The sequence below is a fragment of the Panthera onca genome, chromosome X, assembly GCF_046562875.1.
Source record: "Panthera onca isolate mPanOnc1 chromosome X, mPanOnc1 haplotype 2, whole genome shotgun sequence".
In the NCBI taxonomy this organism is placed as follows: Eukaryota; Metazoa; Chordata; class Mammalia; order Carnivora; family Felidae; genus Panthera; species Panthera onca.
Window position 1 is genome coordinate 80939590 of NC_138357.1, and position 27412 is coordinate 80967001.

Here is a 27412-nt window from a genome sequence, read left to right on the forward strand (position 1 = left end):
AGAGAAGGAAGAATTATGAAACATCGGGAAAAATTTAGGGAATTCAGAGGCTCCATCGCACATAATAACATCCCTATTATAAATGTCCAAGATGAAGCACAGAAAAAAAAGGGGGGGGGGGGCACAAAATTTATTTGAAGGAATTAATACCTGAAAACTTCCCTACTCTGGGGAAGGAAACAGACAACCAGATACAGGAGGCAGATAACTCCCATCAAAATCAACAAAAGCAGGTCATTAACAAGACATTTTGTAATTAAATTTGCAAAATGTGATAAAGAAAAATCTTAAAAGTAGGAAGACAAAATAATTCCTTAACATAAAAGAAAGACACATAAGGCTATCTGGAGATTTCTCAACAAAAATAGGAGCAAGGTAGAAGTGAATGGCATGGTGTACTCAAAGTGCTGAATGGGAAAAAATCTGGAGCTGAATGCCTGATTTAGCAAGGTTATCATTCAGAATAGGAGGAGAGATAAATAGTTTCCCCGAAAAATAAAAACTAAAGGAGTTCATGACCACAAAACCATCCATGCAGGAAATATTAAAGGGAACTCTTTGAGTGAAAAGGAGAGACCAAAAGTGACAAAGACCAGAAAGGATTAGAAAAAGAAAATCTTCAGAAACAATATCAAAAGATGTAACAAAATAGTACTAAATCCATATCTATCAGTAATTGATTTGAATGTAAATGGAATAAATGCTTGATCAAAAGACATAGGATGTCAGAATAAATGTTAAAAAGACCCATCTCTATGCTTCCTACAAGAGATTCATTGTAGACCTTAAGACACCTAAAGATTGAAAGTGAGGGGAAGGAGAGGCATTTTTCATACAAATGGGTGTCAAAAGAAAGAGTAGTAATACTTACATCAGACAAACTAGAATTTAAAATAAATACTAACATGAGACAAATAATGGCACTATATAATCATAAAGGGGAAATCAAGCAAGAAGATATACAATTGGAAATATTTATGCACTTGATATGGGATCACCCAAATATATAAAATAATTAATGATAAACATAAATGAACTTATTGACAATAATATAATAATTTTTAACACCCCACTTACATCAATGGACAGATCAAATAAACAGAAAATCGACAAAGAATCAATGGTTTTGAATGACACACTGGACCAGATGGACTTAACAGATATATTCAGAACATTCCTTCTTAAAACAGTAGAATACACAATCTTTTCAAGTGCACAGGGAACATTATGCAGAACAGATTATACATTAGGTCACACAATAGGCCTCAACAAATACAGAAAGATTGAAATAATACCATGGACCATTTTTTTGACTACTACTCTTATGAAACTAGAAGTAAATTACAACAAAATCTGGAAAGATAAAAAATACAAAAGGTTACACAACATACTACTATACAATGAATGGGTCAGCCAGAAAATAAAAGAAGAATAAAAAAAAACACAGGGAAACACATGAAAATGACAACACAATGCTCCAAATACTGAGATGCAGCAAAAGTGGTCCCAAGAGGGAAATATATAGCAATACAGGGTTACTCCAAGAAGAAAAATCTCAAGTAAACAATCTAACCTTATACCTAAAAAAAAGTTAGAAAAAGAACAAAGCCCAAAGCCAGTAGAAGGAATGAAATAATAAAAATTAGAGCAGAAATAAACCATATAGAAAAAAAGAGATAAATAAAATGAGGATGTGGTTCTTTGAAAAAATTAATAAAATTGACAAACTCCTAGACAGAGTTATCAAGAAGAAAATGGAAAGGACACATATAAATAAAATCACAAATGAGAGAAGAGAAATAATAACCAACGCCACAGAAATACAAACCATTATAAGACAATATTATGAAAAACTACATGCCAACAAATTGGACAACTTGGAAGGGATGAATAAACTTCCAGAAACATATAAACTACCAAAACTAAAACAGGAAGAAATATAACACTTGAGCACCCCAATAACCAGCAATAAATATATAACAACATATACATTTGTTGTGAAATAAGCCAGAGAAAGACACATACTATATGATTTCATTCATATGTGGAATTTAAGAAAGGGCAAAAGGAGAAAGAGAGAGGCAAGCCAAGAAACAAACTCTTAACTACAGAGAACAAACTGATGGTTACCAGAGGGGAGGTGGGTTTGTGTGAGTAAAAGGTGTAATGGGAATTATGGAGTGCACCTGTTGTGATTAGGCTTGTGTGTTGTATATTGCTGTTGAATCACTATTTTGTACACTTGAAACCAATATAACATGGAATATTAACTATACTGCAATTTAAAATAAAATAAAATATATATTTAAAAAAGTATGGTGATTGCTAGTGGCTGGTGGGGTGTATGGTGAGATGTTGATAAGTGGTACAAAGTGTTAGTTTTGAAGGATACATAAGTCCTGGAGATCTAATGGAAAACCATTTGACTATAGTTAACAATGTTGTACTGTATACTTGAAGTTTGCTAAGAGTGTAGAACTTAGGTGTTTCCATCACCAAGAAAGTAACTGTGAGGTAAGGAATATGTTAATTAACGTGATTGTGGTGTGTATTTCACAATGTATACATATATCATATCACAAAATTGCATATATTAAATATATACAATTTTATGTTTTTCAAGTTTTTATTTAAATTCAAGTTACTTGACACACAGTTGTAATGTTAGTTCCAGGTATACAATACAGTGATTCAGCACTTCCATACAACTATTGCTCATCACAAGTGCACTCCTTAATTCCCATCACCTATTTAACATCCCCTCACCCACCTCCCTTCTTGTAACAATCACTTTGTTCTCTACAGTTAAGAGTATGTTTCTTCATTTTTTCCCTATGCTGGATTGTTTTGTTTCTTAAATTCCACATATGAGTGAAATCCTATGGTATTTGCCTTTCTCTGACTGACTTACTTTGCTTAGCATAATACTTTCTAGCTCCATCCACATCATTACAAATGGCAAGATTTCATTCTAAGACTCAGTAATATTACATTGTATATGTGTGTGAATACACACACACACACACACACACACACACACACACACACTACATATTATTTATCCATTCAGTAGTCAGTGGACACTTGGGTTGTTTCCATAATGTGGCTCTTGTAGATAATGCTGTCATAAGATCAGGGTGCATGCATTAATTTCAGTTAGTATTTTTGTATTCATTGTGTAGATACCTAGTAGTGCAATTGCTGGGCCATAGGGTAATTCTATTTTTAATTTTTGAAGAATCTCCATACTGTGTTCCAAAGTGGCTGCACCAGTGTGCATTCCCACCAACAGTACACAAGTGTCCTTTTTCTCCACATCCTCACCAACACATGTTGTTTCTTGTATTGTTGATTTTAGCCATTCTGATTGGTGTAAGGTGATATGTCTCATCATGGTTTTGATTTGTATTTCCCTGATTATAAGTGATGTTGAGTATCTTTTCATGTGTCTGGTGGCCATCTGTATGTATTCTTTGGAAAAAATATTTATTCATGTATTCTGCTCATTTTTTAATTGGATTATTCCTTGCTTAGGTGATTAATTGTATAAGTTCTTTATGAATGTTGGATACTAACCCTTTATCAGATATATCATTTGCAAATATCTTCTCCCATTCTATAGGTTACCTTCTTTTTTTATTGATTTTTTTAGTTGTGCAGAAGCTTTTTATTTTGATATAGTCCTAACAGTGTATTTTTTACTTTTGTTTCCTTGTGTTAGGAGAGATATCTAGAAATAAATTTCATTGGCCAATATCAAAGAAGTCACTGCCTGTGTTCTTCTCTAGGATTTTTATGGTTTCAGTTCTCACATTTAGGCCTTTAATCCATTTTAAATTTATTGTTTGTATGGTGTAAGAAAGTGGTCCACTTTTATTATTTTGCATGTTGCTGTCCAGTTTTCCAAACACCATTTGTTGAAGACACATTCTTTTTTTTTTTTTTTTTAATATATGAAATTTACTGTCAAATTGGTTTCCATACAACACCCAGTGCTCATCCCAAAAGGTGCCCTCCTCAATACCCATCACCCACCCTGCCCTCCCTCCCACCCTGCCCTCCCTCCCACCCCCCATCAACCCTCAGTTTGTTCTCAGTTTTTAACAGTCTCTTATGCTTTGGCTCTCTCCCACTCTAACCTCTTTTTTTTTTTTTTCCTTCCCCTCCCCCATGGGTTTCTGTTATGTTTCTCAGGATCCACATAAGAGTGAAACCATATGGTATCTGTCTTTCTCTGTATGGCTTATTTCACTTAGCATCACACTCTCCAGTTCCATCCATGTTGCTACAAAAGGCCATATTTCATTTTTTCTCATTGCCACGTAGTATTCCATTGTGTATATAAACCACAATTTCTTTATCCATTCATCAGTTGATGGACATTTAGGCTCTTTCCATAATTTGGCTATTGTTGAGAGTGCCGCTATAAACATTGGGGTACAGGTGCCCCTATGCATCAGTACTCCTGTATCCCTTGGATAAATTCCTAGCAGTGCTATTGCTGGGTCATAGGGTAGGTCTATTTTTAATTTTCTCAGGAACCTCCACACTGCTTTCCAGAGCGGCTGCACCAATTTGCATTCCCACCAACAGTGCAAGAGGGTTCCTGTTTCTCCACATCCTCTCCAGCATCTAGAGTCTCCTGATTTCTTCATTTTGGCCACTCTGACTGGCGTGAGGTGATATCTGAGTGTGGTTTTGATTTGTATTTCCCTGATAAGGAGCGACGTTGAACATCTTTTCATGTGCCTGTTGGCCATCCGGATGTCTTCTTTAGAGAAGTGTCTATTCATGTTTTCTGCCCATTTCTTCACTGGGTTATTTGTTTTTCGGGTGTGGAGTTTGATGAACTCTTTATAGATTTTGGATACTAGCCCTTTGTTGAAGACACATTCTTGATCCCATTTAATATTCTTTCCTACCTCTTTGAGGATCAGTTGGCCATAGAGTTGTGCGTTCATTTCTGGGTCTTTTGTTCTGTTACATCTAAGTGTCCATTTTTGTGCCAGTACCATACTTTTTTGATTACTAAAGCTTTTTAATATAACTTGAAGTTCAGAATTGTGATGCATCCAACTTTTCTTTTTCAAGGGTGCTTTGGCTATTTGGGGTCTTGTGTGGTTCCATACAAATTTTAGGAATCTTTGTTCTAACTCTGAAAAAATGCTGTTTTAATTTTGACATAAATTTTATGAAATGTGTAGATTTCTTTGTGTAGTGTAATTTTTAACAATATTTGTTCTTTCAATCTATGAGCATGGAATTTATTTTCATTTATTTGTGTCATTTTCTATTTTTTTCATGAGTATTTATACTTTTCTGAATATGGTTCTTTAATCTCTTTGGTTACATTTATTCCTATGTTTCTTATTGATTTTGGTGCAGTTGTAAATGTACCATTTTGTTAATTTCTCTTTCTGTTGATTCATTATTGTTGGATAAAAATGCAACAGATTTGTGTATATTGATTTTGTATCCTACAACTTTGCACAATTCACTTATCAGTTCTAGCAATTTTTGGTGGAGACTTTCAGGTTTTCTATATAGACTACCATAACATCTGCAAAGAGTGTAAGTTTTACTTCCTCCGTGCTGATTTCAATGCATTTTATTTCTTTTTGTTGCCTGATTCCTGTGGCTGGGACTTCCAGTATTATGTTAAATAACAGTGGTGTTAGTTGACAGCAGTGTCTTTTTCCTGATTGTAGAGGAAAAGCTCTGATTTTTCCATATTGAGGATAATATTAGTTGTGGGTCTTTCATAGATGTCCTTCATTATGTTGAGATATGCTCTCTCTTATCCTACCTTGCTGAGGGTTTTTGTCATGAATGGATGTTGTAGTTTGTCAAATGTTTTTTTCTGCATCTATTGAAATGGTGGTATGGTTCTTATAATTTGTTTTATTAATGTGGTGTATCACATTGGTTGATTTGCAAATATCAAGCCAGCATTGTAACCCAGGAATAAATCCCACGTGATTGTGGTGAATAATTTTTAATGTATTGTTGGATTTGTCTTGCTAGTATTTTACTAAGAATTTTTGCATCTGTGTTCATTAAGGTATTCTCCTATAGTTCCCTTTTTATAATTGGTGTCTTTTTCTGGTTTGGGTAACAGGGTAATGCTTTCCTCATAAAATGAATTTGGAAGTTTTCTATCCTTTTCTATTAATTTTGGAATAGTTTATGGAAAATAGGTATTATCTCTTCTTAAATGTTTGGTATAATTTTCCTGTGTAGCCACCTGGTCCTGGAGTTTTGTTTGTTGGCAGTCTTTGATTACTGATTCAACTATTTTTCTGGTTATTTGTCTGTTCAAGTTGTCTATTTCTTACTGTTTCAGTTTTGGCAGTTTATATGTTTTTAGGAAATCATCCATTTCTTCCAGGTTGTCCAGTTTTTTTTAGCATATCATTTTTCATAAAATTATTTTATAATGGTTTGTATTTCTGTAGTGTTGGTTGTTATGTCTTCTCTCTCATTTGTGATTTTATTTAATTGGGTCCTTTCTCTTTTTAATGAGTCTGGCTAGAGGCTTATCTTTTTCATTAACTTGTAAAAGAACCAAGTTTTTATTTCATTGATCTTTTCTACTGTTTTTCTTTATTTTTAGCTTCTATATCATTTATTTCTTCTCTAATCTTACTATTTCCTTCCTTATGGTAGCTTAGGCTTTGTTTTTGTTTTTGTTTGTTTTGTTTTTGTTTTGTTGTTGTTGTTCTTTTAGTAGCTCCTTTAGGTGTAAGGTTGGATTGCTTGAAATTTTTCTTGCTTCTGATATAGGCCTGTATTGCTATATACTTTCCTTTTAACACTGCTTTTGCTGCACCTTAAGGCTTTGGGACCATTGTGTTTTCACTTTCATTTGTTTCTATGTACTTTTAAGTTTATTCTTTCATTGTCTGGTTGGCCCACTTATTGCTAAGTAGCATGTTGTTTCACCTCCATGTATTTGTGTTCTCTCTATAGTTTTTTTTTATGGTTGATTTCTAGTTTCATACCATTGTCATCAGAAAAGTTGTATGGTATGGTTTACATTTTTTTTTATTTGTTGAGGTCTGTTTGGTGTTCTAATATTGATCTATTCTGGAGAATGTTCCAAATGCACTTGAAAAGAATGTGTATTCTGTTGTTCTAGGATGGAATGTTCTGAATATATCTGGTAGTCCATCTGGTACAGTTTGTCATTAAAAGCCATTGTTTGTTGATTTTCTGTTTAGTTCTTCTGTCCATTTATGTAAGTGGGGAGTTAAAGTTCCCTACTATTCCCATAATTTGGCTATTGTTGAAAGTGCTGCCATAAACATTAGGGTACAAGTGCCCCTATGCATCAGCACTCCTGTATCCCTTGCGTAAATTTCTAGCAGTGCTATTGCTGGGTCATAGGGTAGGTCTATTTTTAATTTTGTGAGGAACCTCCACACTGTTTTCCAGAGCAGTTGCACCAGTTTACATTCCCACCAACAGTGCAAGAGGGTTCCCGTTTCTCCATATCCTCGCCAGCATCTATAGTCTCCTGATTTGTTCATTTTAGCCTCTCTGACTGGTGTGAGGTGATGTCTCAGTGTGGTTTTGATTTGTATTTCCCTGATGAGTCTAAATGTCCATCAATTGATGAACGGATAAAGAAGTTGTGGTTTAAATATACAATAGAATACTACTTCGCAATGAGAAAGAATGAAATCTGGCCTTTTGTAGCAACGTGGAGAGAACTGGAGAGTATTATGCTAAGTGAAATAAGTCATACAGAGAAAGACAGGTAACGTATGTTTTCACTCTTATGTGAATCCTGAGAAACTTAACAGAAGACCATGGGGGAGGGGAAGGGAAAAAAGTTACAGAGAGGGAAGGAAGCAAACCATAAGAGACTCTTAAAAACTGAGAACAAACTGAGGGTTCATGGGGGGTGGGAGGAAAGGGAAAGTGGTTGATGGGCATGGAGGAGGGCACCTGTTGGGATGAGCACTGGGTGTTGTATGGAAACCAATTTGACAATAAATTTCATATTAAAAAATAAAATAAATAAATAAAGTTCCCTACTGTTATTGTATTACTATAAATAAGTTTTTTATATTTGTTATTAATTATTTTATATATCCGGGTGCTCTCATGTTCTGTGCATAAATATTTACAATGATTATATCTTCTTGTTGTATTGTCCTCTTTTTATCTTTATATATTCCCCTTTTTTGTTCCTTGTTGCAGTCTTTGTTGTACATGTAGTTAGTCTAATATAAGTATTGATACTTTGGCTTTCTTTTGACACCCATTTGCACAATAAATTTTCTTCATGCCCTCATTTTCAGTCTTAAGGTGTCTTTACTTTAGGTCTAAAATAAGTCTCTTGTTGGCAACAAATAGATGGGTCTTGTGTTTTTTAAAATCCATTCTGACACTCTTTGTATTTTCTTGGAGTGTTTAGTCCATTTAAATTCAAAATAATTATTGATAGGAGTGTATTTAGTGCCATTTTACTTATTTTGTCATTGTTTCTAGAGATTTTCTCTAATTCTTTCTTGTCTCTGTCACTTTTGGCCTCTCCTTTGCACTCAACAAGTTCCCTTAATATTTCCTGCATGCCTGTTTTAGTTGTCCTGAACTGCTTTAATTTTTGTTTGCCTGGGAAATTCTTTTTAGTGTTTTTATTTAAATTCCAGTTAGTTACCATATTTGTAATATTTTTTTTCAGGTGTATAAAATAGTGATTCAACGCTTACATAGAACACCTGGTGTTCATCATAACAAGTGTACTCCTTAATCCTTATCACCTATTTAAAACATATCCCTCAGATATCACCTCACACCAGTCAGAGTGGCCAAAATGAACAAATCAGGAGACTATAGATGCTGGAGAGGATGTGGAGAAACGGGAACCCTCTTGCACTGTTGGTGGGAATGCAAATTGGTGCAGCCGCTCTGGAAAGCAGTGTGGAGGTTCCTCACAAAATTAAAAATAGACCTACCCTATGACCCAGCAATAGCACTGCTAGGAATTTACCCAAGGGATACAGGAGTACTGATGCATAGGGGTACTTGTACACCAATGTTTATAGCAGCACTCTCAACAATAGCCAAATTATGGAAAGAGCTTAAATGTCCATCAACTGATGAATGGATAAAGAAATTGTGGTTTATATACACAATGGAATACTACGTGGCAATGAGAAAAAATGAAATATGGCCTTTTGTAGCAACGTGGATGGAACTGGAGAGTGTTCTGCTAAGTGAAATAAGCCATACAGAGAAAGACAGATACCATATGGTTTCACTCTTATGTGGATCCTGAGAAACTTAACAGAAACCCATGGGGGAGGGGAAGGAAAAAAAAAAAGAGGTTAGAGTGGGAGAGAGCCAAAGCATAAGAGACTGTTAAAAACTGAGAACAAACTGAGGGTTGATGGGGGGTGGGAGGGAGGGGAGGGTGGGGGATGGGTATTGAGGAGGGCACCTTTTGGGATGAGCACTGGGTGTTGTATGGAAACCAATTTGACAATAAATTTCATATATTAAATAAATAAATAAATAAAACATATCCCTACCCACCTCACTTCTGGTAACCATTAGTTTTTTATCTATGGTTAAGGGTCTGTTTCTGGGTTTGCTTCTCATTCTTTTCCCCCCTTTTCTCATTTGTTTTGTTTCTTAAATTCTAAATCACATGTTATTTTTCTTTCTGTGACTGTCTCATTTCAGTTAGCATACACTTCTCTATCTCCATCCATGTCATTGCTAATGGCAAGATTTCATTCTTTTTTTTTTTAAATCACTGAGTAATATTCCATTGTGTGTGTGTGTGTGTGTGTGTGTGTGTATACACATATACATTCCATTTTTTTTTTTCTTCTCAGATATAGGGTTAGGGTTAGGTTTTATGGCCAGGGTTAGGGTTAGGGTTAGGTTTAGGGTCAGGGTAAGTGTATGTTCCTGGTATACTATAGTTTACAAAACTATAACCCTCTAAAACCAGAGGGTTATATTTAGGGTTAAGTTTAAGGTTAGGGATAGAGGTTAGGATTTAGGTTTAGGTTTAGTTATTAGGAGTTAAGGTTAGTGTTAAGGTTTATAGCTAGGGTTATGGGGTCAGTTATTAGTGGGTTTATATTACTGAAAGAAGATGTTACTTCGATGACAGTTTATACATTGTAATTTCTTTTTTTTCTTTTTTTAATATGAAATTTATTGTCAAATTGGTTTCCATACAACACCCAGTGCTCACCCCAAAAGGTGCCCTCCTCAATACCCATCAACCACCCTCCCCTCCCTCCCAACCCCATCAACCCTCTGTTTTTTCTTAGTTTTTAAGAGTCTCTTATGCTTTGGCTCTCTCCCTCTCTAACCTCTTTTCTTTTTCTTTCCCTCCCCCATGGACTTCTGTTAAGTTTTTCAGGACCCACATTAAATGTGAAAACATATGGTATCTTTCTATGTATGACTTATTTTCACTTAGCATAACACTCTCCAGTTCCATCCACGTTGCTACAAAAGGCCATATTTCATTCTTTCTCATTGCCACATAGTATTCCATTTGTATATATACATTGGAATTTCAATGTGTGAAGCACCAGGCTCTTCCCTTGTACTTCTATTTCATCCATTTATAAACACACATATGCTAATGAAATAAGATGTTATTTGAATGAGGGATTATACACAGTGTAGTTTCAGTTAGATAAGGACAGGGATCTTCCTATATGCTTCTAACATATGTTTACAAACACGTATATCTTAATGAAAGAAGGTGTTACTTGAAATATACATTATATGCCACCTAGTTTCATTCAAGAAAGAATAGGTCTACTCCCACATGCTTCTACACATACATTTATAAACACATCTATATCAATGAAAGAAGTTACTTGAATGATGATTTATATACAAAGTAGTTTCAATGAGTTAAGCATATGACTATTCCCATATGCCTTTACAGGTATGTGTAGAAACTTTTAATGAAATAAGATGATACTTGAAAGACAGATTCACATAGCATGGTTTCAGAGTGTTAAGCATGCAGCTATTCCCATATGCTTCTACACATACATTTACAAACACCTGTATCTTACTCAAAGAAGACATTAGTTGAAGGATGCATTATACACATGATAATTCCAACTAGTTAAGCATACTGATACTATCATATCTTTCTACACATAACTTATATCTTAATGAAATCAGATATTACTCGACAGAAAGTTTATACACAGTGGGTTTTCCATGTGCTAAGCATGCAGCTATTCCCATAGGCTTCTTTTTTAAATTTAAATTCCAGTTAGTTAACATACAGTATAATATTAGTTTCAGGTGCATAATTCAGTTATTCAACACTTCCAAACAATGCCAAGTGCTCATCACAACAAGTGCACTCCTTAATCCCCATCACCAGTTTAACCCATATTCCCACCCACCTGCCCTCTGGTAAACATCAGTTTGCTCTCTATGGTTAAAAGTTGTTTTCTTGGTTTGCTTTTTCTATTCTTTTCTCCTATGATTATTTGTTTTGATTTTTAAATCCCACATATGAGTAAATATATATGTGGAAATATATGAGTGAAATATGTCATATTTCACTTTTCATAATACTCTTTAGCTTCATCCACATTACTGAAAAAGGCAAGATTTCATTCTTTTTGATGGCTGAGTAATATTGGATATTATATTATACATACCACATCTTCTTTATCCATTCATCAGTCAAAGGACATTTGGGCTTTTTCCATAATTTGGCTATTGTTAATAATGCTGCTATAAACATTAGGATGCATGTATCCCTTCAAATAAGTATTTGTGTATTCTTTACATAAATGCTTAGTTGTGCATTGCTGGATCATTGGGTAGTTCTATCTTTAACACTCTGAGGAAGCTCCACACTGTTTTCTAGAGTGGCTGCACCAGTTTGCATTCCCACCAACAGTGCAAGAGGATTTCCCTTTTTTCACATCCTCACCAACACCTATTATTTGCTGTGTTGTTAATTTTAGCCATTATGAAATGTGTGAGGTGATATCTCATTGTAGTTTTGATTTGTATTTCCTTGATGATCAGTGATGTTGAGCATATTTTCATATTTCCACTGGCCATCTTCTGTGTTCTTTGGAAAAATATCTATTCATGTCTTCTGGCTATATTTTATCTGGATTACTTGTGTGTTTTATGTTGACTATTTTAAGTTCTTTATATATTTTGGACAGTAACCCTGTACCAGACATGTTATTTGCAAAAATTTTATCCCATTCCATAGGTGGCCTTTTAGGTTATTTTGCTTGTTTGTTTCCTTTACTGTGAGATGCTTTTCATTTTGATGAAGTGGCAGTAATTTATTTTTGTTTTTGTTTCCCTTGTCTCATGAGGCATATCTAGTAAAAAGTTGGTATTGCCAATGTCAAAGATGTTATTACCTGTGTTCTCCTCTAGGATTTTAATGATTTCCTGTCTTACATTTATGTCTTTAATCCATTTTGACTTACTTTTTTGTATGGTGCAAGAAAGTGTTCAAATTTCATTCTTTGCATGGAGCTATTCAGTTTTTATATCAGAAACTTTTACCACTCCTATTATGAATGATAGTATTCCTGGATGGAGTATTCTTGGCTTCAGATTTTTCCCATTTAGTACTTTGTATATACCATTCCATTCCCATCTGGCTTGCCAGGTTTCTGTTGAGAAATCCCTGGCTATTCTTATGGGTTTTCCTGGTAGGTTAAGGACCTCTTTTGTCTTGCTGCTTTTAATATTTTTTCTTTGTCACTATATTTTGCAAATTTAATTACAATATGTCTTGGGGTTAGCCTGTTCTTGTTGATTCTGGTGGAAATTCTCTGTGCCTCCTGGACCTGGATATCTGTTTCTGTCCCCAGATTAGAGATGTTTTCAGCTATTATTTCTTCAAATAAATTTTCTACTTCCATGTCTCTCTTTGCTTCTTCTTGGACTCCTATAGTACAAATATTATTACATTTGACATAGTCACTGAGTTCCTTAAGTCTATTCACATGTTGTATAATTCTTCTTCTCTTTTGTTCAGCTTCATTACTTTCCATTACTTTGTCATCTAGGTCACTAATTCATTCCTCTGCTTCTTCCATCCTGCTGTTCATTGCATCAAGCATGTTTTTAATCTCATTTATTGCACTTTTCATCTCTAATTGATTCTTTTTTTAACTCTTTGTCTCTGTCATAAGTGTCTCACTGATGGTTTGTATACTTTTCTCAAGCCCAGTGTGTATCCTTATCATTGTTGCTTTAAATCAGGCATTTTACTTATATCTGTTTCACTTAGATCTCTGGGTTTAACCTTATCTATTTCTTTATTTTGGGATAAATTCCTTTGTGTTTGAGTTTTGTCTATGTCTCTGCCTTCTTCTGTATGTTAGAAAAGCCAGTTACGTTTCCTGCTCAGGAAAGTAATGGCCTTATGAAGAGGTCACATAATGTGAGGGCTTGGCACTTCACCGAGTATCTCTGGTGTGTTTTGCATGTGTACTGTTCTTGTATTTTGTCTGCTCTATCTTTCAAGTCTGTCATCTGCTGAGGCTCTCCTTGCCTACTGTTTGTAATGTTTGGTTCCTGGCTTGAATGTGGCAAGTTTCAACTAGTTGTGCTTGGTCTGCTTGTGAAATGATATCTGTCACCATCTTTACTGGTATTGAGGCCCTACAGTACTCTCTGGTCAGGAGATGTGGTGTGGGCATGTGTTTGTGCTAGTCTTCTGGGGGAGGGGCCTGCTGTGCAGGGACTGAGGCAAGTCTGACTGTAAAGGGCAGACCCACCTGTGTATGGGACAATGGGGCTTTGTGTATGAAAGTTAGGCAGCCAATGTCTGCACTGTGCTGCTTCCTGCAGGTGGCTTTGTGTTTATGCTGAGGGGTGGGTAGAGGAAGTGACACCTGCCACCTCCTTTGTTCCTGGAAATGTATCTCCATGAGTGCTACCTCTCAGGGACTTGTTCTGAAGAAAGCAAATAATATCTCTGCTCAATGCCCCAGGCACTCTTCAGTTCACTGTTTCCATGCTGTCTACCCTTTGGTGTCTTGCCTTCTTTCTCTCTAGGAGCAGAGCAGTGCCCTTCTGCTATATCCCAGCCTAGCTTGCTGACCTTTAAAAGTCCAAGCTCTAAGCCCTGCTGATTTCATGAACTCAGGAAATTTAGCACCTTTCTTTTTCCAAGCCAATGACTTTGGGTAAATATTTTCCTTGTGTGTTCCCCTGTGTGGTCCTCTCTCAACTTTCTCTGTTGAAGAAACCATGGATCCCTTCCCTCTGCAGCAACAGCAATGTTTCTTTCCTAAATCACGTGATCACACTTCCTACCTTCTTTGATGTGACCCCTGTCTTTTTAGTTGTGTAATTTGTTCTGTATGTCTTCAGGTATATTTCTGGAATATTTAGGTTGATTTGATAGTTATGTGGTTGTGTTCATGGGACAAAGTGACCTAGGGTCCTCCTACTCCATTACCATTGTCATCTACCTCAAATATATACAATTTTAATTGTCAACTAGAGTTTATCAAAGTTAGAGGCAAAAGAATTAATCAAGACAAAAAGGCTAAGGGGTGTGGCAGTGAGATTGGAACTGAGAGAACCTTAATAATAGCTAATATTTGCTGAGTGTTTACTATATGTCAGATATTATTATAAGTGTTTTTCACTTAATATGCAGATAGTAGATAAGAAAACCAAAATGGCTGAAAATGGTGGAGTAACTTTCAGCTAATGATAGTAGACTGGGATGTCAAATCCGGACAATGTAGTTCCACAATATATGCTCTTGGCATACATTGTCTACATCCTCAATAAAAGAACTATTTGAAGAAAGAAATAATAGAACTTCAGAAACAAATAACTGAGATCATAAAAGAATGTTAAAAATCAATGATCAATTTTGAGCCAGGGTGATTGGGTGGTCCCATTCTTAAACAGTAGAACTTGAAAGTTGCTTAGTAGGAATTGTTGTATCTGCAACTCTTGCTTTGTATAATTGTAAGCTCAGTGGAGATGAACAGCTGTGCTGTATGCTACCGGTGGTATCCAAATAAACATGGACCTCATGGTTTTCTGCTGAGAGAATATCTACCAGAGACAGGGATATTATTCTCTGGGCCCCTTGCAATGAACTCTAATCTTTGGACATCAATGGAGCAGGCATTTCTGCAGCTACCTCAGTTCTAAAGAACCTGTGGAATACCAGGAATAGAGAAAAGTATACCTTGGTTGAATACCAAGGTTTGATTCCACAGGAATTTTCCCACTATGGTGTTCATCATTGGCAAACTCCCTATCTCTGTAAATGACACCTCTGTCCACACAGCCCCCCAAACAGAAATCTGACAGTTGTAAGTGTCCTTTCCGTCTCAATACACTCATTTTTCTCCACATCCACTCCCAACTTACTAGTCAGACTTTTATAATTTTTTTTTGCCTGGATCATTACAGTAGCCTCTTAAGTGGTCTTCCCCCTTTCACTCTTGCACATGAAGGTTTCTCCCACCAACCACTGTATTCAATACACCCTAGTTATGCTGATATTCTGTCAGTTATTAAAAGAAGGCAAGCTTACTCCCATATCACAGCAGCTTTTGTATTCTGCCTAGCAAAGAACACTATTTCCTCAAACTTTTGTCATAGCTGGCTCCTTCTCATATTGGTTAAATTATTTAATATATGAGCTTTGTTTAAATCTTAATTTGAACAAATATTAAAAAAACATTTATTAGACAGTTGGGGAAATTTGATATTATGAAATGTGATATCAATATTAAGAAAATCGATATTAAGGAATTTGTATGTGATAGTAATATTGTGCCTATTTTTAAAAATCTTTATCTTTTAAAAAAACATGTTGAAGTATTTATGACTAAGATGATATGATGTCTGTAATATTGTCCAAAATAATACACTACAGAATGGGGGAGTCAGTAGGGATGTGGAAAAAGCAAAATTGGGCATATACTGATATAATTGTTAAAGTTGGGTGAAGGGTACTTGAAAGTCCAGTAAACTATTCTACTTTTACATGTTGAAATTTTAAGCTTAAATACTTAATATATATTTATGTTTATACACAAAAATACATATATATACACACATATATACACACTCACACACGCGTGTGTGGAATAAGCCTGTACTCTACATGAAGGAGAGGCAAACAAAACATCAACGAATAAGAAGAGTGCCACAGGAATGTTGGGACAATGCAACCTGGAAATTTGTCACCTGTTCAGAGCTTCAGGGCACAGCAACTAGGATTCTGGTTTCCTCCATACAAATCCTAACAAAGCAAGTGTTAACACAATGCATGTTTACAAGAAAGAAAGGCCCCTTTCTTATCCATGGTGTCCAAGCCTCAATTCTGAGCTAGAGATGACTGGGGAGAAGGAGTCTGCAAAGCAGAGGGTGTAAACTAATGATTGACGATCTACATCTGGCCCATAGGCAAGCTACTTTGATTCCATGGTGCTATAAAACTTTTTACATTATAGGCCAACATCCAAATTCTAGCATGTTTCACATAAAAGTATTAATTTTCTGATTTTCTTTAAAATTTGGTAAATTTGGTAATAATTAGTTGGAGTTGAGTGACAATTCTGTTTCAGAGGGGGCAGGTGCCCTCCGGTTTGACACATCCCTACCAGGTCTGCTTTACTTACTATTTTTTTAATGTGCACCCTTTTTTCTAGTGAACAAGAGCATGTTATAGGTTGGTATATTGTGCTTAGCTCCAAAAGCGTGCTTTAATTTCACTCGATTTAAACTGCCTTTCTGTTTTTCTTTTTTTTTTTTAATTTTTTTTAACGTTTATTTATTTTTGAGACAGAGAGAGACAGAGCATGAACGGGGGAGGGGCAGAGAGAGAAGGAGACACAGAATCGGAAGCAGGCTCCAGGCTCTGAGCCATCAGCCCAGAGCCCGACGCGGGGCTCGAACTCATGGACCGCGAGATCGTGACCTGAGCTGAAGTCGGACGCTTAACCAACTGCACCACCCAGGCGCCCCTGCCTTTCTGTTTTTCAATACTCAACAAAACCTGTGGTGCTGTGGTAATAAGGGAAGGAGTGGTGTCTCAGCTGCTTAATTTTAACATAAATGTTATTATTTACCAGTTAGAAAGAGCCACAGGTTCTCAGTGGGGTAATGCCTATTCAGAAGACACCAGACTTAGTGTTTTCCTAGTTTGGCTTTATAAAAGCCACATGTGAGTAAGAACAAGACATAAGAGTAAAATCCACTAATGATGCTTGGGCCCATGTGTATAAATGGATCAGTCTTTGTTTCAAGACTTTCTTTCTTCTGATCTCTCAGACTTTGTGTGTGTGTGTGTGTGTGTGTGTGTGTGTGTGTGTGTTGGGGATGGAGTGGAGGTGGGCAGACCTGTATGGATTCTGCGGTGGGCTTTCAGGTGGGAGCTTTTGGTGTACACTTTGTTGCATCCTGCAAAGTCACATTGGTGAATCCGTCTTCTCTTCAAATCAAGAGACTCTTCTCCCTGCATTTGGGTCATTGCTGATGGTCTGAGCAAAGAAAGAGAGATAGGACCAAAGAATGATTTTAACGTGGAAGCTAAATAAATGGACTTACATAGAGTGGGATCACCTCATACATGCATTTAATTTATGTAAATTTAACAGTAAGTTTTCAAGAGAAGAAATAATTGAAATAGTTCAAGCAATTCCCTCAACTAGGCCATTCTTTGCAGTAAGTGCAGGTCCTGAGAGGTGGTAATGTTTCCTTGGGTGTTTTCTGTTCCAGTTGTGAGCATTTCACTCTAACAAGTCTCATGTTTGTGTTTACATAAATGTATTTTTTCATACAACATGGTTGTTAAAACACAAAACAATGCCTTATTAGTTCTAACATTGGAAGACAAGAGTGCTTTAATCTTAAAGAGAGAAACATTATTCAACTGTACTTTAGAGGAAATTTGAAAATTTTTCAAGGACAAAATTGATGATCTAGACAATTAGGACACAACCCTTCCATAACATGCATGTCTATGCACATGTGTGCACACAAACTAACACCTTTGCTGGAAAGGCAATTTACCTATATTTTGTTATCATTAAATGTTTGCCATTGTGTATGAGAATTTGTTCCACTTCTACCACAAACACACACATATATAGACAGGCCTGAAGTAAAGACAAAAGTACTCACTCTTGCTGTAGTCCCTGAATACCCTGTAAAGCTGAGGATCCACTCTTAATCTCACTCTCCTCACTGTCACTTGGGCTCTCCAGTGAAGACATGGAGGTGGGGTCAACTTTCACTAAAAGCAAAGAAAAAGACCAGTGCGGGCTACAAATATATGTGCCTCTGATATCATTTTCAGGATTCCCACTTTAGCCCACAATGAGAAGTATCAACAAGATAGAGAAGTAAAGAAAAATAAAGATGAAAGAAGTGTATGTATATGGAAGGAACAGAAGAACTTAAAAAAATTCTAGCATAGCTAAAATTCCTTTGAGGGAAAGGTAATAAGGAGCATTCTAGTACCACTGGAATGAGCTTCTCTAGGATAGTAAGTTAATGGAATAGGGTCTGGGTATGATTTAACTTTCTATCTCCAGCCCCCAGGACAAAATGTCTCCTGAAAATTCAGGATTAATGTATGGTTGTTGAACTTTCTGAATAGTTATCTGGCTGTCCTAAGGTAAATGCCTAGGTTCACCTCAGAGATAAGAACTCCTTTGGGTTTTGTGCCCCTAAATGGAAACAAGTCAATAAGATGAAATGCATAACTAGTACTTAGCTTGATACATGTTGGCATCCTTCCCTTCCACCTTTGTCAGGAGAAGCCCTCGAGTATCTCTTATTATCAACCACTGATATTTCTGATACCTAACAAAACTCATTCAAATGGTCAGCAGTCTCCTAGATCTAGTCAAAGTTTCAAAATTTCTATATAGAAGAAACTTAAGGGTGGCAATAAAGTTGGTGGGGTGGAATTTTGGCTAGTGCAGTTGCCTCTATACACTAATTGTGTATCATTCACTAAAAAGTTTTAATCATACATCTCAGTATGTATGTGTGTCTTTGCATGTGTGTGCGCACATATGTAATAAATGTAGTAGCAGACTAAAATTCTATATATACATTATGAAAAATCAAACTAAAATGTAAAGAGTGAGAAAATAGAAATAGAAATGTTGATACTTTATTCTTGTGTTCCAATTGTTTTGTTTACATTCCTCACTCCCCCCACCTCCAAACCAAGGTGTAAGAATACCATTTTGGAGACTACTAGGCTAATGGTTTTAGCTTAAAATTACATTGAAACTTTTAAAACCTATTTTGCTTATTTAGAGTGGCTCTGATGGACTCATGGATATTATGGGTGCAATTGAAAGACCCATCATATGATTGCTTGGTGCTACCACTGCCTTGATTTCAGCAAATTCTCACTAGGGATTTTATTTTCTCATTTCCCCTTTTGTTTGTATCTCTTTCCTCATAGGAGAACTGATACCAAAATTTTAATTAATCCCCTCAGAGGAATCTCAAAAACAAGACTGTTATAAACACTTACCATTACAACAATTAGCCACTGTAAGTAGTGATGGCATTTTAAATCAGAAAAAACACAACTACAGAGTCTCAGCAACTTGATGCTTAGTATGTTGTTTTCCAGTCTCCTACATTTGGTGATGGAATGATTACAAGGCATTGAATTTCAAAGATAGAAAACCCTTAGAAAGTTTTTTCCTATAATGATCTAAGATCTGTTTTTTAGTAATTTCCACCCACATATCTTGCTTTTGGTTTTTTAATTCATGCTAAACATTTATCAACTCCTCCTTTGACATTGTTTGAAATCTCTCACCATCCTAACTCTCTCTTCTGATTATACTCCAACTTCCCAATGTCCTTCCTAAGGCACAATATTGAAAACTGATTATAATTCTAGAGCTGTGATGAAGCTAAATATTTTGAACCACTCAGGGGCTATAATTTTCTTTGATCACTTCCAATTACAAACTAAAATAGATACATCTACAGAGATGAGAATTGGCTGGGAAATAGTGGTGAAAGAAGGACTTAATTTACTCTTTTCTGAATTCTGAACTTATTTTTTAAATTAAATAAAAAGGGAAGATTGCAGCATGTGAACTCTCTTCTATACAGGTTTTCAAGTTTGTTCATCAAAGTATTTGTTGCAAGACAACTACTGTCTACCACCAGGTTGGGTTCTCTAGAGATGCACAAAAGGAAATAATATAGTTTCCTTCTCCAGGAATTTGCAATTTAGTTGAGAAGAATGCCCATACGCTTGTGACACAGGCAAATGAGAAAGTAAAATGGAGGATGATAGATGCCAAATGAAGGAGAGCCCAGGGAAGATGTTAATGTTTCAAAGAAGACTATTTTCCTGTTAGGGAAGAGAATGGTTATGGTATTGGGAGAGACAGGTGCTAAGCCTGGCTAGAAATGTAGCACTAGAAATGTTCTTAACTTTTCCACAAAAGCATTCTTAATGGCATAGACAAATAAATGCATTTTGCTAGAAAATCCGAGTGTGTTCCTTAATAAGGTTAAAACTATTTTTGACATTTGTGTCTTATTATAAAAGGTCATTAAACTTGTACATTTTCTCTTTAATAAAATAATATTTTTAAAATATGAAATGTGATTAAATTACTTGTTATCAAATAACATACAGAATACAGAAAGATACATAGTATTTTCCTCAAAAATATGCATACCCCAGGAGTGCCTGGGTGGCTCAGTTGGTTGAGCATCCAACTTGGGCTTAGGTCATGATCTCACAGTTTGAGAGTCCAAGCCCCACATCAGGGTCGTTGTTGTGAGTGTGGAGCCCCCTTCAGATCTTCTGTCCCCCTCTCTCTGCCCCTCCCCCACTCTCTCAAAAATAATAAATAAAAATTTAAAAATATATATGCATACCCCAATTTTAGAATCATGGACGAAACAAGAGAGTATTTGTACTATATTAAGCACTAAAGAGACATGATAAAAACAGTGTTTACAAATAATTATTCTTGAAGCTGTGTGCAAGAATAATTGGAGGGGATGAAATTAAATAAAAGATAGAATAATTCTAAAAGAATAAATGGAGGAAGGTGAGGCCCAAGAAAGGGGGACACTGATGCTTACCTGATCCAGCATTTTTGCCATCTCCTCCAATGAGTGGGACTGTAATGGCTGCAGGGCCCCCATCAGCAGGCAAAGTAGTATACACCATGGGAAGTGACTGTACCACTACTGGGATGGTCTTTAGGCCACCCAACTTATTTGGTAGTCTGACTGAAGGGATGCTGTGAATCACATGAAAGATCTGCTGGCCACCAGTTCCTTGAGAGGATGCCAGGATAGACCTTGGAGTCAGAACAGTAGGGATATTTGCTGAAGTGCCTGTGTCAGATGTTGAAGTGGACACTACAAGTGTCTGGAGAGCAGGCTTTGGCTTGGGAGTGAATATTGGGGGTTGCAGCATGCTGGCAGGCTGGAGATGAGCCTTGGGCTTGTGAAAAGAGAGGTCAACTGGTTCCACCTGGGGCAGGTTGAAATCATTAGCCAGAAGTTCTTCTGGGGGCTCAATCTTGATGTCACTAAATAATGCTGGGTTCTCCATGGGACTGGCATCTGGGAATGGTGGAGATGTCATATTCCCTCTATCTTCTGTCTTAGGAGGATCTCTGATATGAACAGAGCCAGTGACCTAAAATAAATAAATAAATGAAAGGTGCAAAATATTCATTACCCTGAAAAGTCATGTGAAGAATGAAATCAAGAAATCTATATTTTCTTCTCATGGACACATATACAGGGAGTTGAGAGAAATGAGGCAGGAGTATGAGGAAAAAGGAAGGGAAACTTTACTAAACACTAGTACCAGGCACTGTATCAAGCAATTGATACAAATTATTTCATTTAATCTTCATAATAACCCTGAAAGATTACTTAAAGTCAACATTTTCTGAATATCAACCATAAGTACTGTGCTAAGCTCAGTGACAGCAAATGTGAGTAAGGGTCTAGCCACAAAGTGTATACTAACATACTAACTATAATGATAGAGTAATGTGAATAGCTTATAAGTCATACCATAAGTGATGCAGCAGATATACATTCAAGGCATTTAAGAAAAAGTAAAGGGAAAAATTCATTCTAGGCAAGATGAGAAAAGGCTTCAAGGAGGAAGAGCTATGATATATGGATCTTAGAGAATTAATAAGAATTATTTAGGCAGAAAATGAGTAAGAGAGATGTTTTGAGTTTATAGAGATATAACAAGAGACAATATTTTTAGGGAATAATGAAGCAGTATTGTCAATTGTATTATATGCAAAGCCAAAATGTGAAACTTCTACATTAAAAAAAATATGAATTAAATGGTCACTTTATAGGTAATACATATTTGTAAAAACCCATAAAACCTCAATCTAATTTAAAACCTCCTAAAAATTCTATTAATGTAAATGTCAATGATATTTTGAACTGTTATGCCATTGCTAAGCAACACCCTGGTTCTTGAAGATGGCCTTGGAGATAGTGGTGCTACTTTATCCAGCTAATAAAATAAGACCTCATTCTCTCTCACAATTGGATTTGGTTTATAGGGGTTTTGAATTATGGGAGATGTTCAATAATGCATCCTTTGCACAGAATAAAACTATCCTTTCTTTTTTTTTTTACATTTGGAATATGATGGAAGGTTGAACTCAAAGAAAGGCTGGGTGATAAAGTATAATTCTTTCAAAGAGGGGAGTTACAAGTGCACAGCTATTTTGGTGGTAATTAACTAGCTCCTCAATGAAGGATAGATTGAAGGAAGAATAAGACTGCGTTCAAAGGGACCATAAAGAAAGCAACAGGAACAATAATGGTGACATTTATTAAATGATTGTAAAAATTTGAATATTGGCTGGAATTTGGATGATATTAAAGAATTATTGTTAATGTTTATAGGTTTGATATAGGTTGTTGGAAGATGACAGTGGAGTAGGAGGACCCTAGGCTCTCCTCATCCCATGAATACAGCCAGAATATTATCAAATCATCCTAAACATTCCAGAAATTGACCTGAAGACTGGCAGAACAAACTCCACAACTAAAGGTACAGAAGAGGCCACATTGAAGAAGGGAGGAAGCGTGGAGACATGTTTTAAGACAGAAACAGATTGTGGCTGCTGCAGTGGGGAGGGAGCCACAACCACACAGGAGAGCAAGAGACAGACTAACATAGGGGGAGCTTAAAGCCTGGAGTTTTAAAGTCATTTGGCTTGGCTGGGATGCAGCCCAGATGGCAATGTACTGCTCTTAGAGAGAAAGCAAGCAAACAACCCAAGAACATACAGCATGGAAACAGTGATTTGAAGAGCACCTGAGTTATAGAATAGGGAGGTTATTTGCTCATTTCAGAGTGCATCCCACAGAGGCAGCATCTATGGAGAGACATTCTTGCAACAAAGAAATTGGGTGGAGCCATTTCCCACCCATGCTTCTCGGCATGAGCACAGGGCTACCAGTAGGAACAAGCCCAGCACCAATGCTCACTAACTTGTTTACACCAAGCCCCCCTCTTTGTGTTCCAGAAAACACCACCTCCCAGTATTTTCTGCCTCAGTCCCAGCACTGTATGCCCCCTACCTTAGAATACAGGCCCAAACCGTGGCTTATACCCAGTGCCCCAACTCAGGAGATTTGCAGGGTCTCAGTTCCATTCGTGGAGGTGACAGTTCTCATTTCACAAGCAGACCAGAGCATACTTAGTTAAAATGTGTCACATTCATTCCAGAGGCCAAATATTGTCCACAACAAGCAAAGAGAGCCTCTGGAGTTACTGGCCTGAAGGATAAAGTGGCAGGGCAAAACAACAGTGCACATGCAGCACACAATGGGAATACTCCCAGAAGTGCCCCGCCCTGGGGAACAGGACACTACATGGCAGGGCATTGTAAGTGACAATCTGAAGGTAGGCAACACAAAAGCAGTATAAACGACTATTTCTGTAAACAAGAAGTCAAGGAACTCATGAAAGAAAACATCTAAAATATGACAACTTTTACCTTGAACATGGGGAGGAGAGGAGTAAAGAATGGGTTCAAACATAAATGACCATCGACTTAATATAGACTGCTATATGCAGAAGTAGTTATATACAAATAATGGTACCCACACATCAAAAATCACAAATACATATACAAAGAATAGAGAGAAATAAATTCAAATATATTATTAAAGAAATTCATCAAAGCATGAAAGAAAGGATCAAAGAAAATCTTCAGAAATAATCACATAACAAATAATACAATGACAATAAATACATATCTATCAATGATTACTCTGAATGTAAATGGACTAAACACTCCAATGAAAAATAAGCATAGGGTGATGGAATGGATTTAAAAAAATATGTCTATATGCTGCCTACAAGAGACTAATTTTAGACCTAAAGACCCCCTGAAGATTGAAAGTGAGAAGACTGAGAAATATCTATCATGAAAATACATGTCAAGAAAAGGCTGCAGTAGCAATACTTATATTAGGAAAAATAGACTTTATATATTTTTTAAATGTTTATTTTCAAGAGAGAGAGACAGAATGTGGGCAAGGGAGGTGTAAGGAGAGAAGGAGACACAAAATCCAAAGCTGAGCTGTCAGCACAGAGCCCAATGCAGGGCTCAAACTCATGAAGTCAGACACTTAACCAACCTAGCCACCCAGGCACCCCAGAAAAACTAGATTTTAAAACACAGACTGTAACAAGAGACAAAAAAGGACATATTAATAATAAAGAAGATAATCCAAAAAGAACATAAAATAATTGTAAATATTTATGCACCCATAGAAACAACCATGTACATAAAACAATAATAAACATAAAGGAACTAATTGATAATAATACAATGATGGTAGGGGATTTTAACAGCACACTTACATCAATGGACAGATGATCTAAACAGAAAATCAACAAGAAAAAAATGGCTTTGTATGACACACTGGAACAGGACTTAATAGATATATTCAGAACATTCCATCCTAAGACATCAGAATACACATTATTTTCAAGTGCACATGGAATATTATCCATAATAGAACTCTAGGTCACAAAACAAGTTTCAACAAGTCCAAGGATCAATGAAGTCATACCATGCAACTTTTCTGACCACAATGCTATGAAAATAGAAGAAAACTACAAAAAAATCTGAAAGTACACCAATACATGGAGATCAAATAACATGCCACTAAACAATAAATATGCCAACCATGAAATCAAAGAAAAAAATGAAAACGTACATGAAAATGAAAAACAGAACAGTCCAAAGCCTTTGGGATACAGCAAATCAGTTCTAAGAGAGAAGTTTATAGCAATACAGGCTTGCCTGAAGAAATAAGAAAAATATCAAATCAACAACCTAACCTTTCACATAAAGAAACTAGAAAAAATGAAAAAAAAAAAAAAAACAACCTAAACCAGGATAAAGGAGGAAATAATAAAGACTAAAGCAGAAATAAATGACATGGAAAACATAACAGCTCAATGAAACAGGAGATGGCTATTGGAAAAAAAATCAATAAAGTTGAATCCCTAGCCAGACTTATCAAGAAAAAATAGAAAACTCAAATAAATAAAATCAAAACTGATAGAGGAGAAATAACAAATAACACCACAGAAATATAAGCCATTGTAAGAGAATATTATGAAAAATTGTATGCCAACAAATTGGACAACCTGGAGAAATGTATAAATTCCTAGAAACATATAAATTACCAAGACAGAAACAGGAAGAAACAGAAATTTGAACAGACCAATAACCAGCAAAGAAATTCAACTAGTGTTCAAAAAAATCCCAAGAAACAAAAGTCCAGGAACAAATGGCTTCACAGGTGAATTCTACCAAACATTTAAAGAGCTAATACATATTCTTCTCAAAATATTCCAAAAAAACAGAAGAGGATGGAAAGCTTCCAAATTCATTCTATGAAGTCAGCATTACCCTGATACCAAAACCAGATAAATATACCACTAAAAAAGAGAACTATATGCCAATATCCCTGATGAAAATAGATGCAAAAATCCTGAACAAAATACTAGCAAACTGAATTCAAGAATGCATTAAAAAAGTCATTAACCACAATCAAGTGGAATTTATTTCTGTGTTGCAAGTGTGTTTCGGTATTTACAGATCAATAAATGTGATATATGAATGAAAGGATAAGAACCATATGATCATTTCAATAGATGGATTAAAGCACTTACAAAGTACAATATACATTCATGATAAAAACCCTCAACAAAGTAGGTTTAGAGGGAACATACCTCAACATAATAAAGGCCATATATGAAGAACCCACAGCAAGCATCATCATCAATAGGAAAAAAACTGAGAGATTGTCCCCTAAGGTCAGGAACAAGACAAGGATGTCCACTGCCACCACTTCTATTCAACATAATATTGAAAGTTCTAGCCACAACAATCAGACGACAAAAAGAAATAAAAGGCATCCAAATCATTAAGGAAGATGTAAAACTTTTGCAGATGACATGATACTATACACAGAAAACCCTGAAGACTCCAACAAAAGTTTTGCTAGAACTGATAAACAAATTCAGCAAAGTCACAGGGTACAAAATAAATGTACAGAAATCTGTTGCAATTTTATACACCAATACTGAAGCAGCATAAAGAGAAATTAAGAAAACAATGCCATATACAATGGCGCTAACAGTAAAAAGATACCTAGGAATAAACCTAACCAAAGAGGGAAAAGACATGTACTCTGAAAATAATAATTTAAAAAAAACTGATGAAAGTAATTGAAGATGACACAAAGAAATGGAAAAACATTCCATGTTCATGGATTGGAAGAACAAATATTGTTAAAATGTCTTTACTACCTAAATCTATCTACACATTTAATGGAATCCCTACCAAAATACCACCAGAATTTTTCACTCAGCTAAAGCAAACAATCCTAAAATTTATATGGAAGCACAAACGACCCCGAATAGCCAAAGTAACCTTGAAAAATAAAAGCAAGGCTGAAGACATCACAATTCCAGACTTCAAGTTATGTTACAAAGCTGTAGTCATCAAAACAATATGGTAATGACACAAAAATAGATACATAGATCAATAGAACAATACAGAAACCCAGACATGAACCCACAACTATATGGTCAATTAATGTGGACAAAGCAGGAAAGCATATCCAATGGGAAAAAGCAGTCTCTTTAACAAAGGGGTGTTGGGAAAACTGGACAGCAGCATGCAAAAGAATGAAAGTGGACCACTTTCTTATACCATACAAGGAATTAATATAAACTGGATTAAAGACATACATGTGAGACCTTAAACCATAAAAATCCTATAGAAGAACACAGGCAGTAACTTCTTTGACATAGGCCATAGAATCTTCTTTCTAGATATATCTCCTGAGAAAAGGGAAGCAAAAG

The 27412-nt window shown here is 35.9% G+C and overlaps 1 protein-coding gene across 1 annotated transcript in view; it reads right to left on the reverse strand.

The window, feature by feature from the left end:
- The window catches only part of KLF8 (KLF transcription factor 8), a 261809-nt gene that overhangs the window by 11249 nt on the left and 223148 nt on the right, over positions 1-27412 (reverse strand). Inside the window, exons 3-5 of the mRNA XM_081794141.1 lie at positions 21106-21670; positions 18148-18259; positions 17365-17504 (exon numbers count right to left, since the gene is read on the reverse strand). Of these exons, the coding sequence (XP_081650267.1) occupies positions 17365-17504; positions 18148-18259; positions 21106-21670 (817 nt within the window). The remainder of the gene's footprint in view (positions 1-17364; positions 17505-18147; positions 18260-21105; positions 21671-27412) is intronic.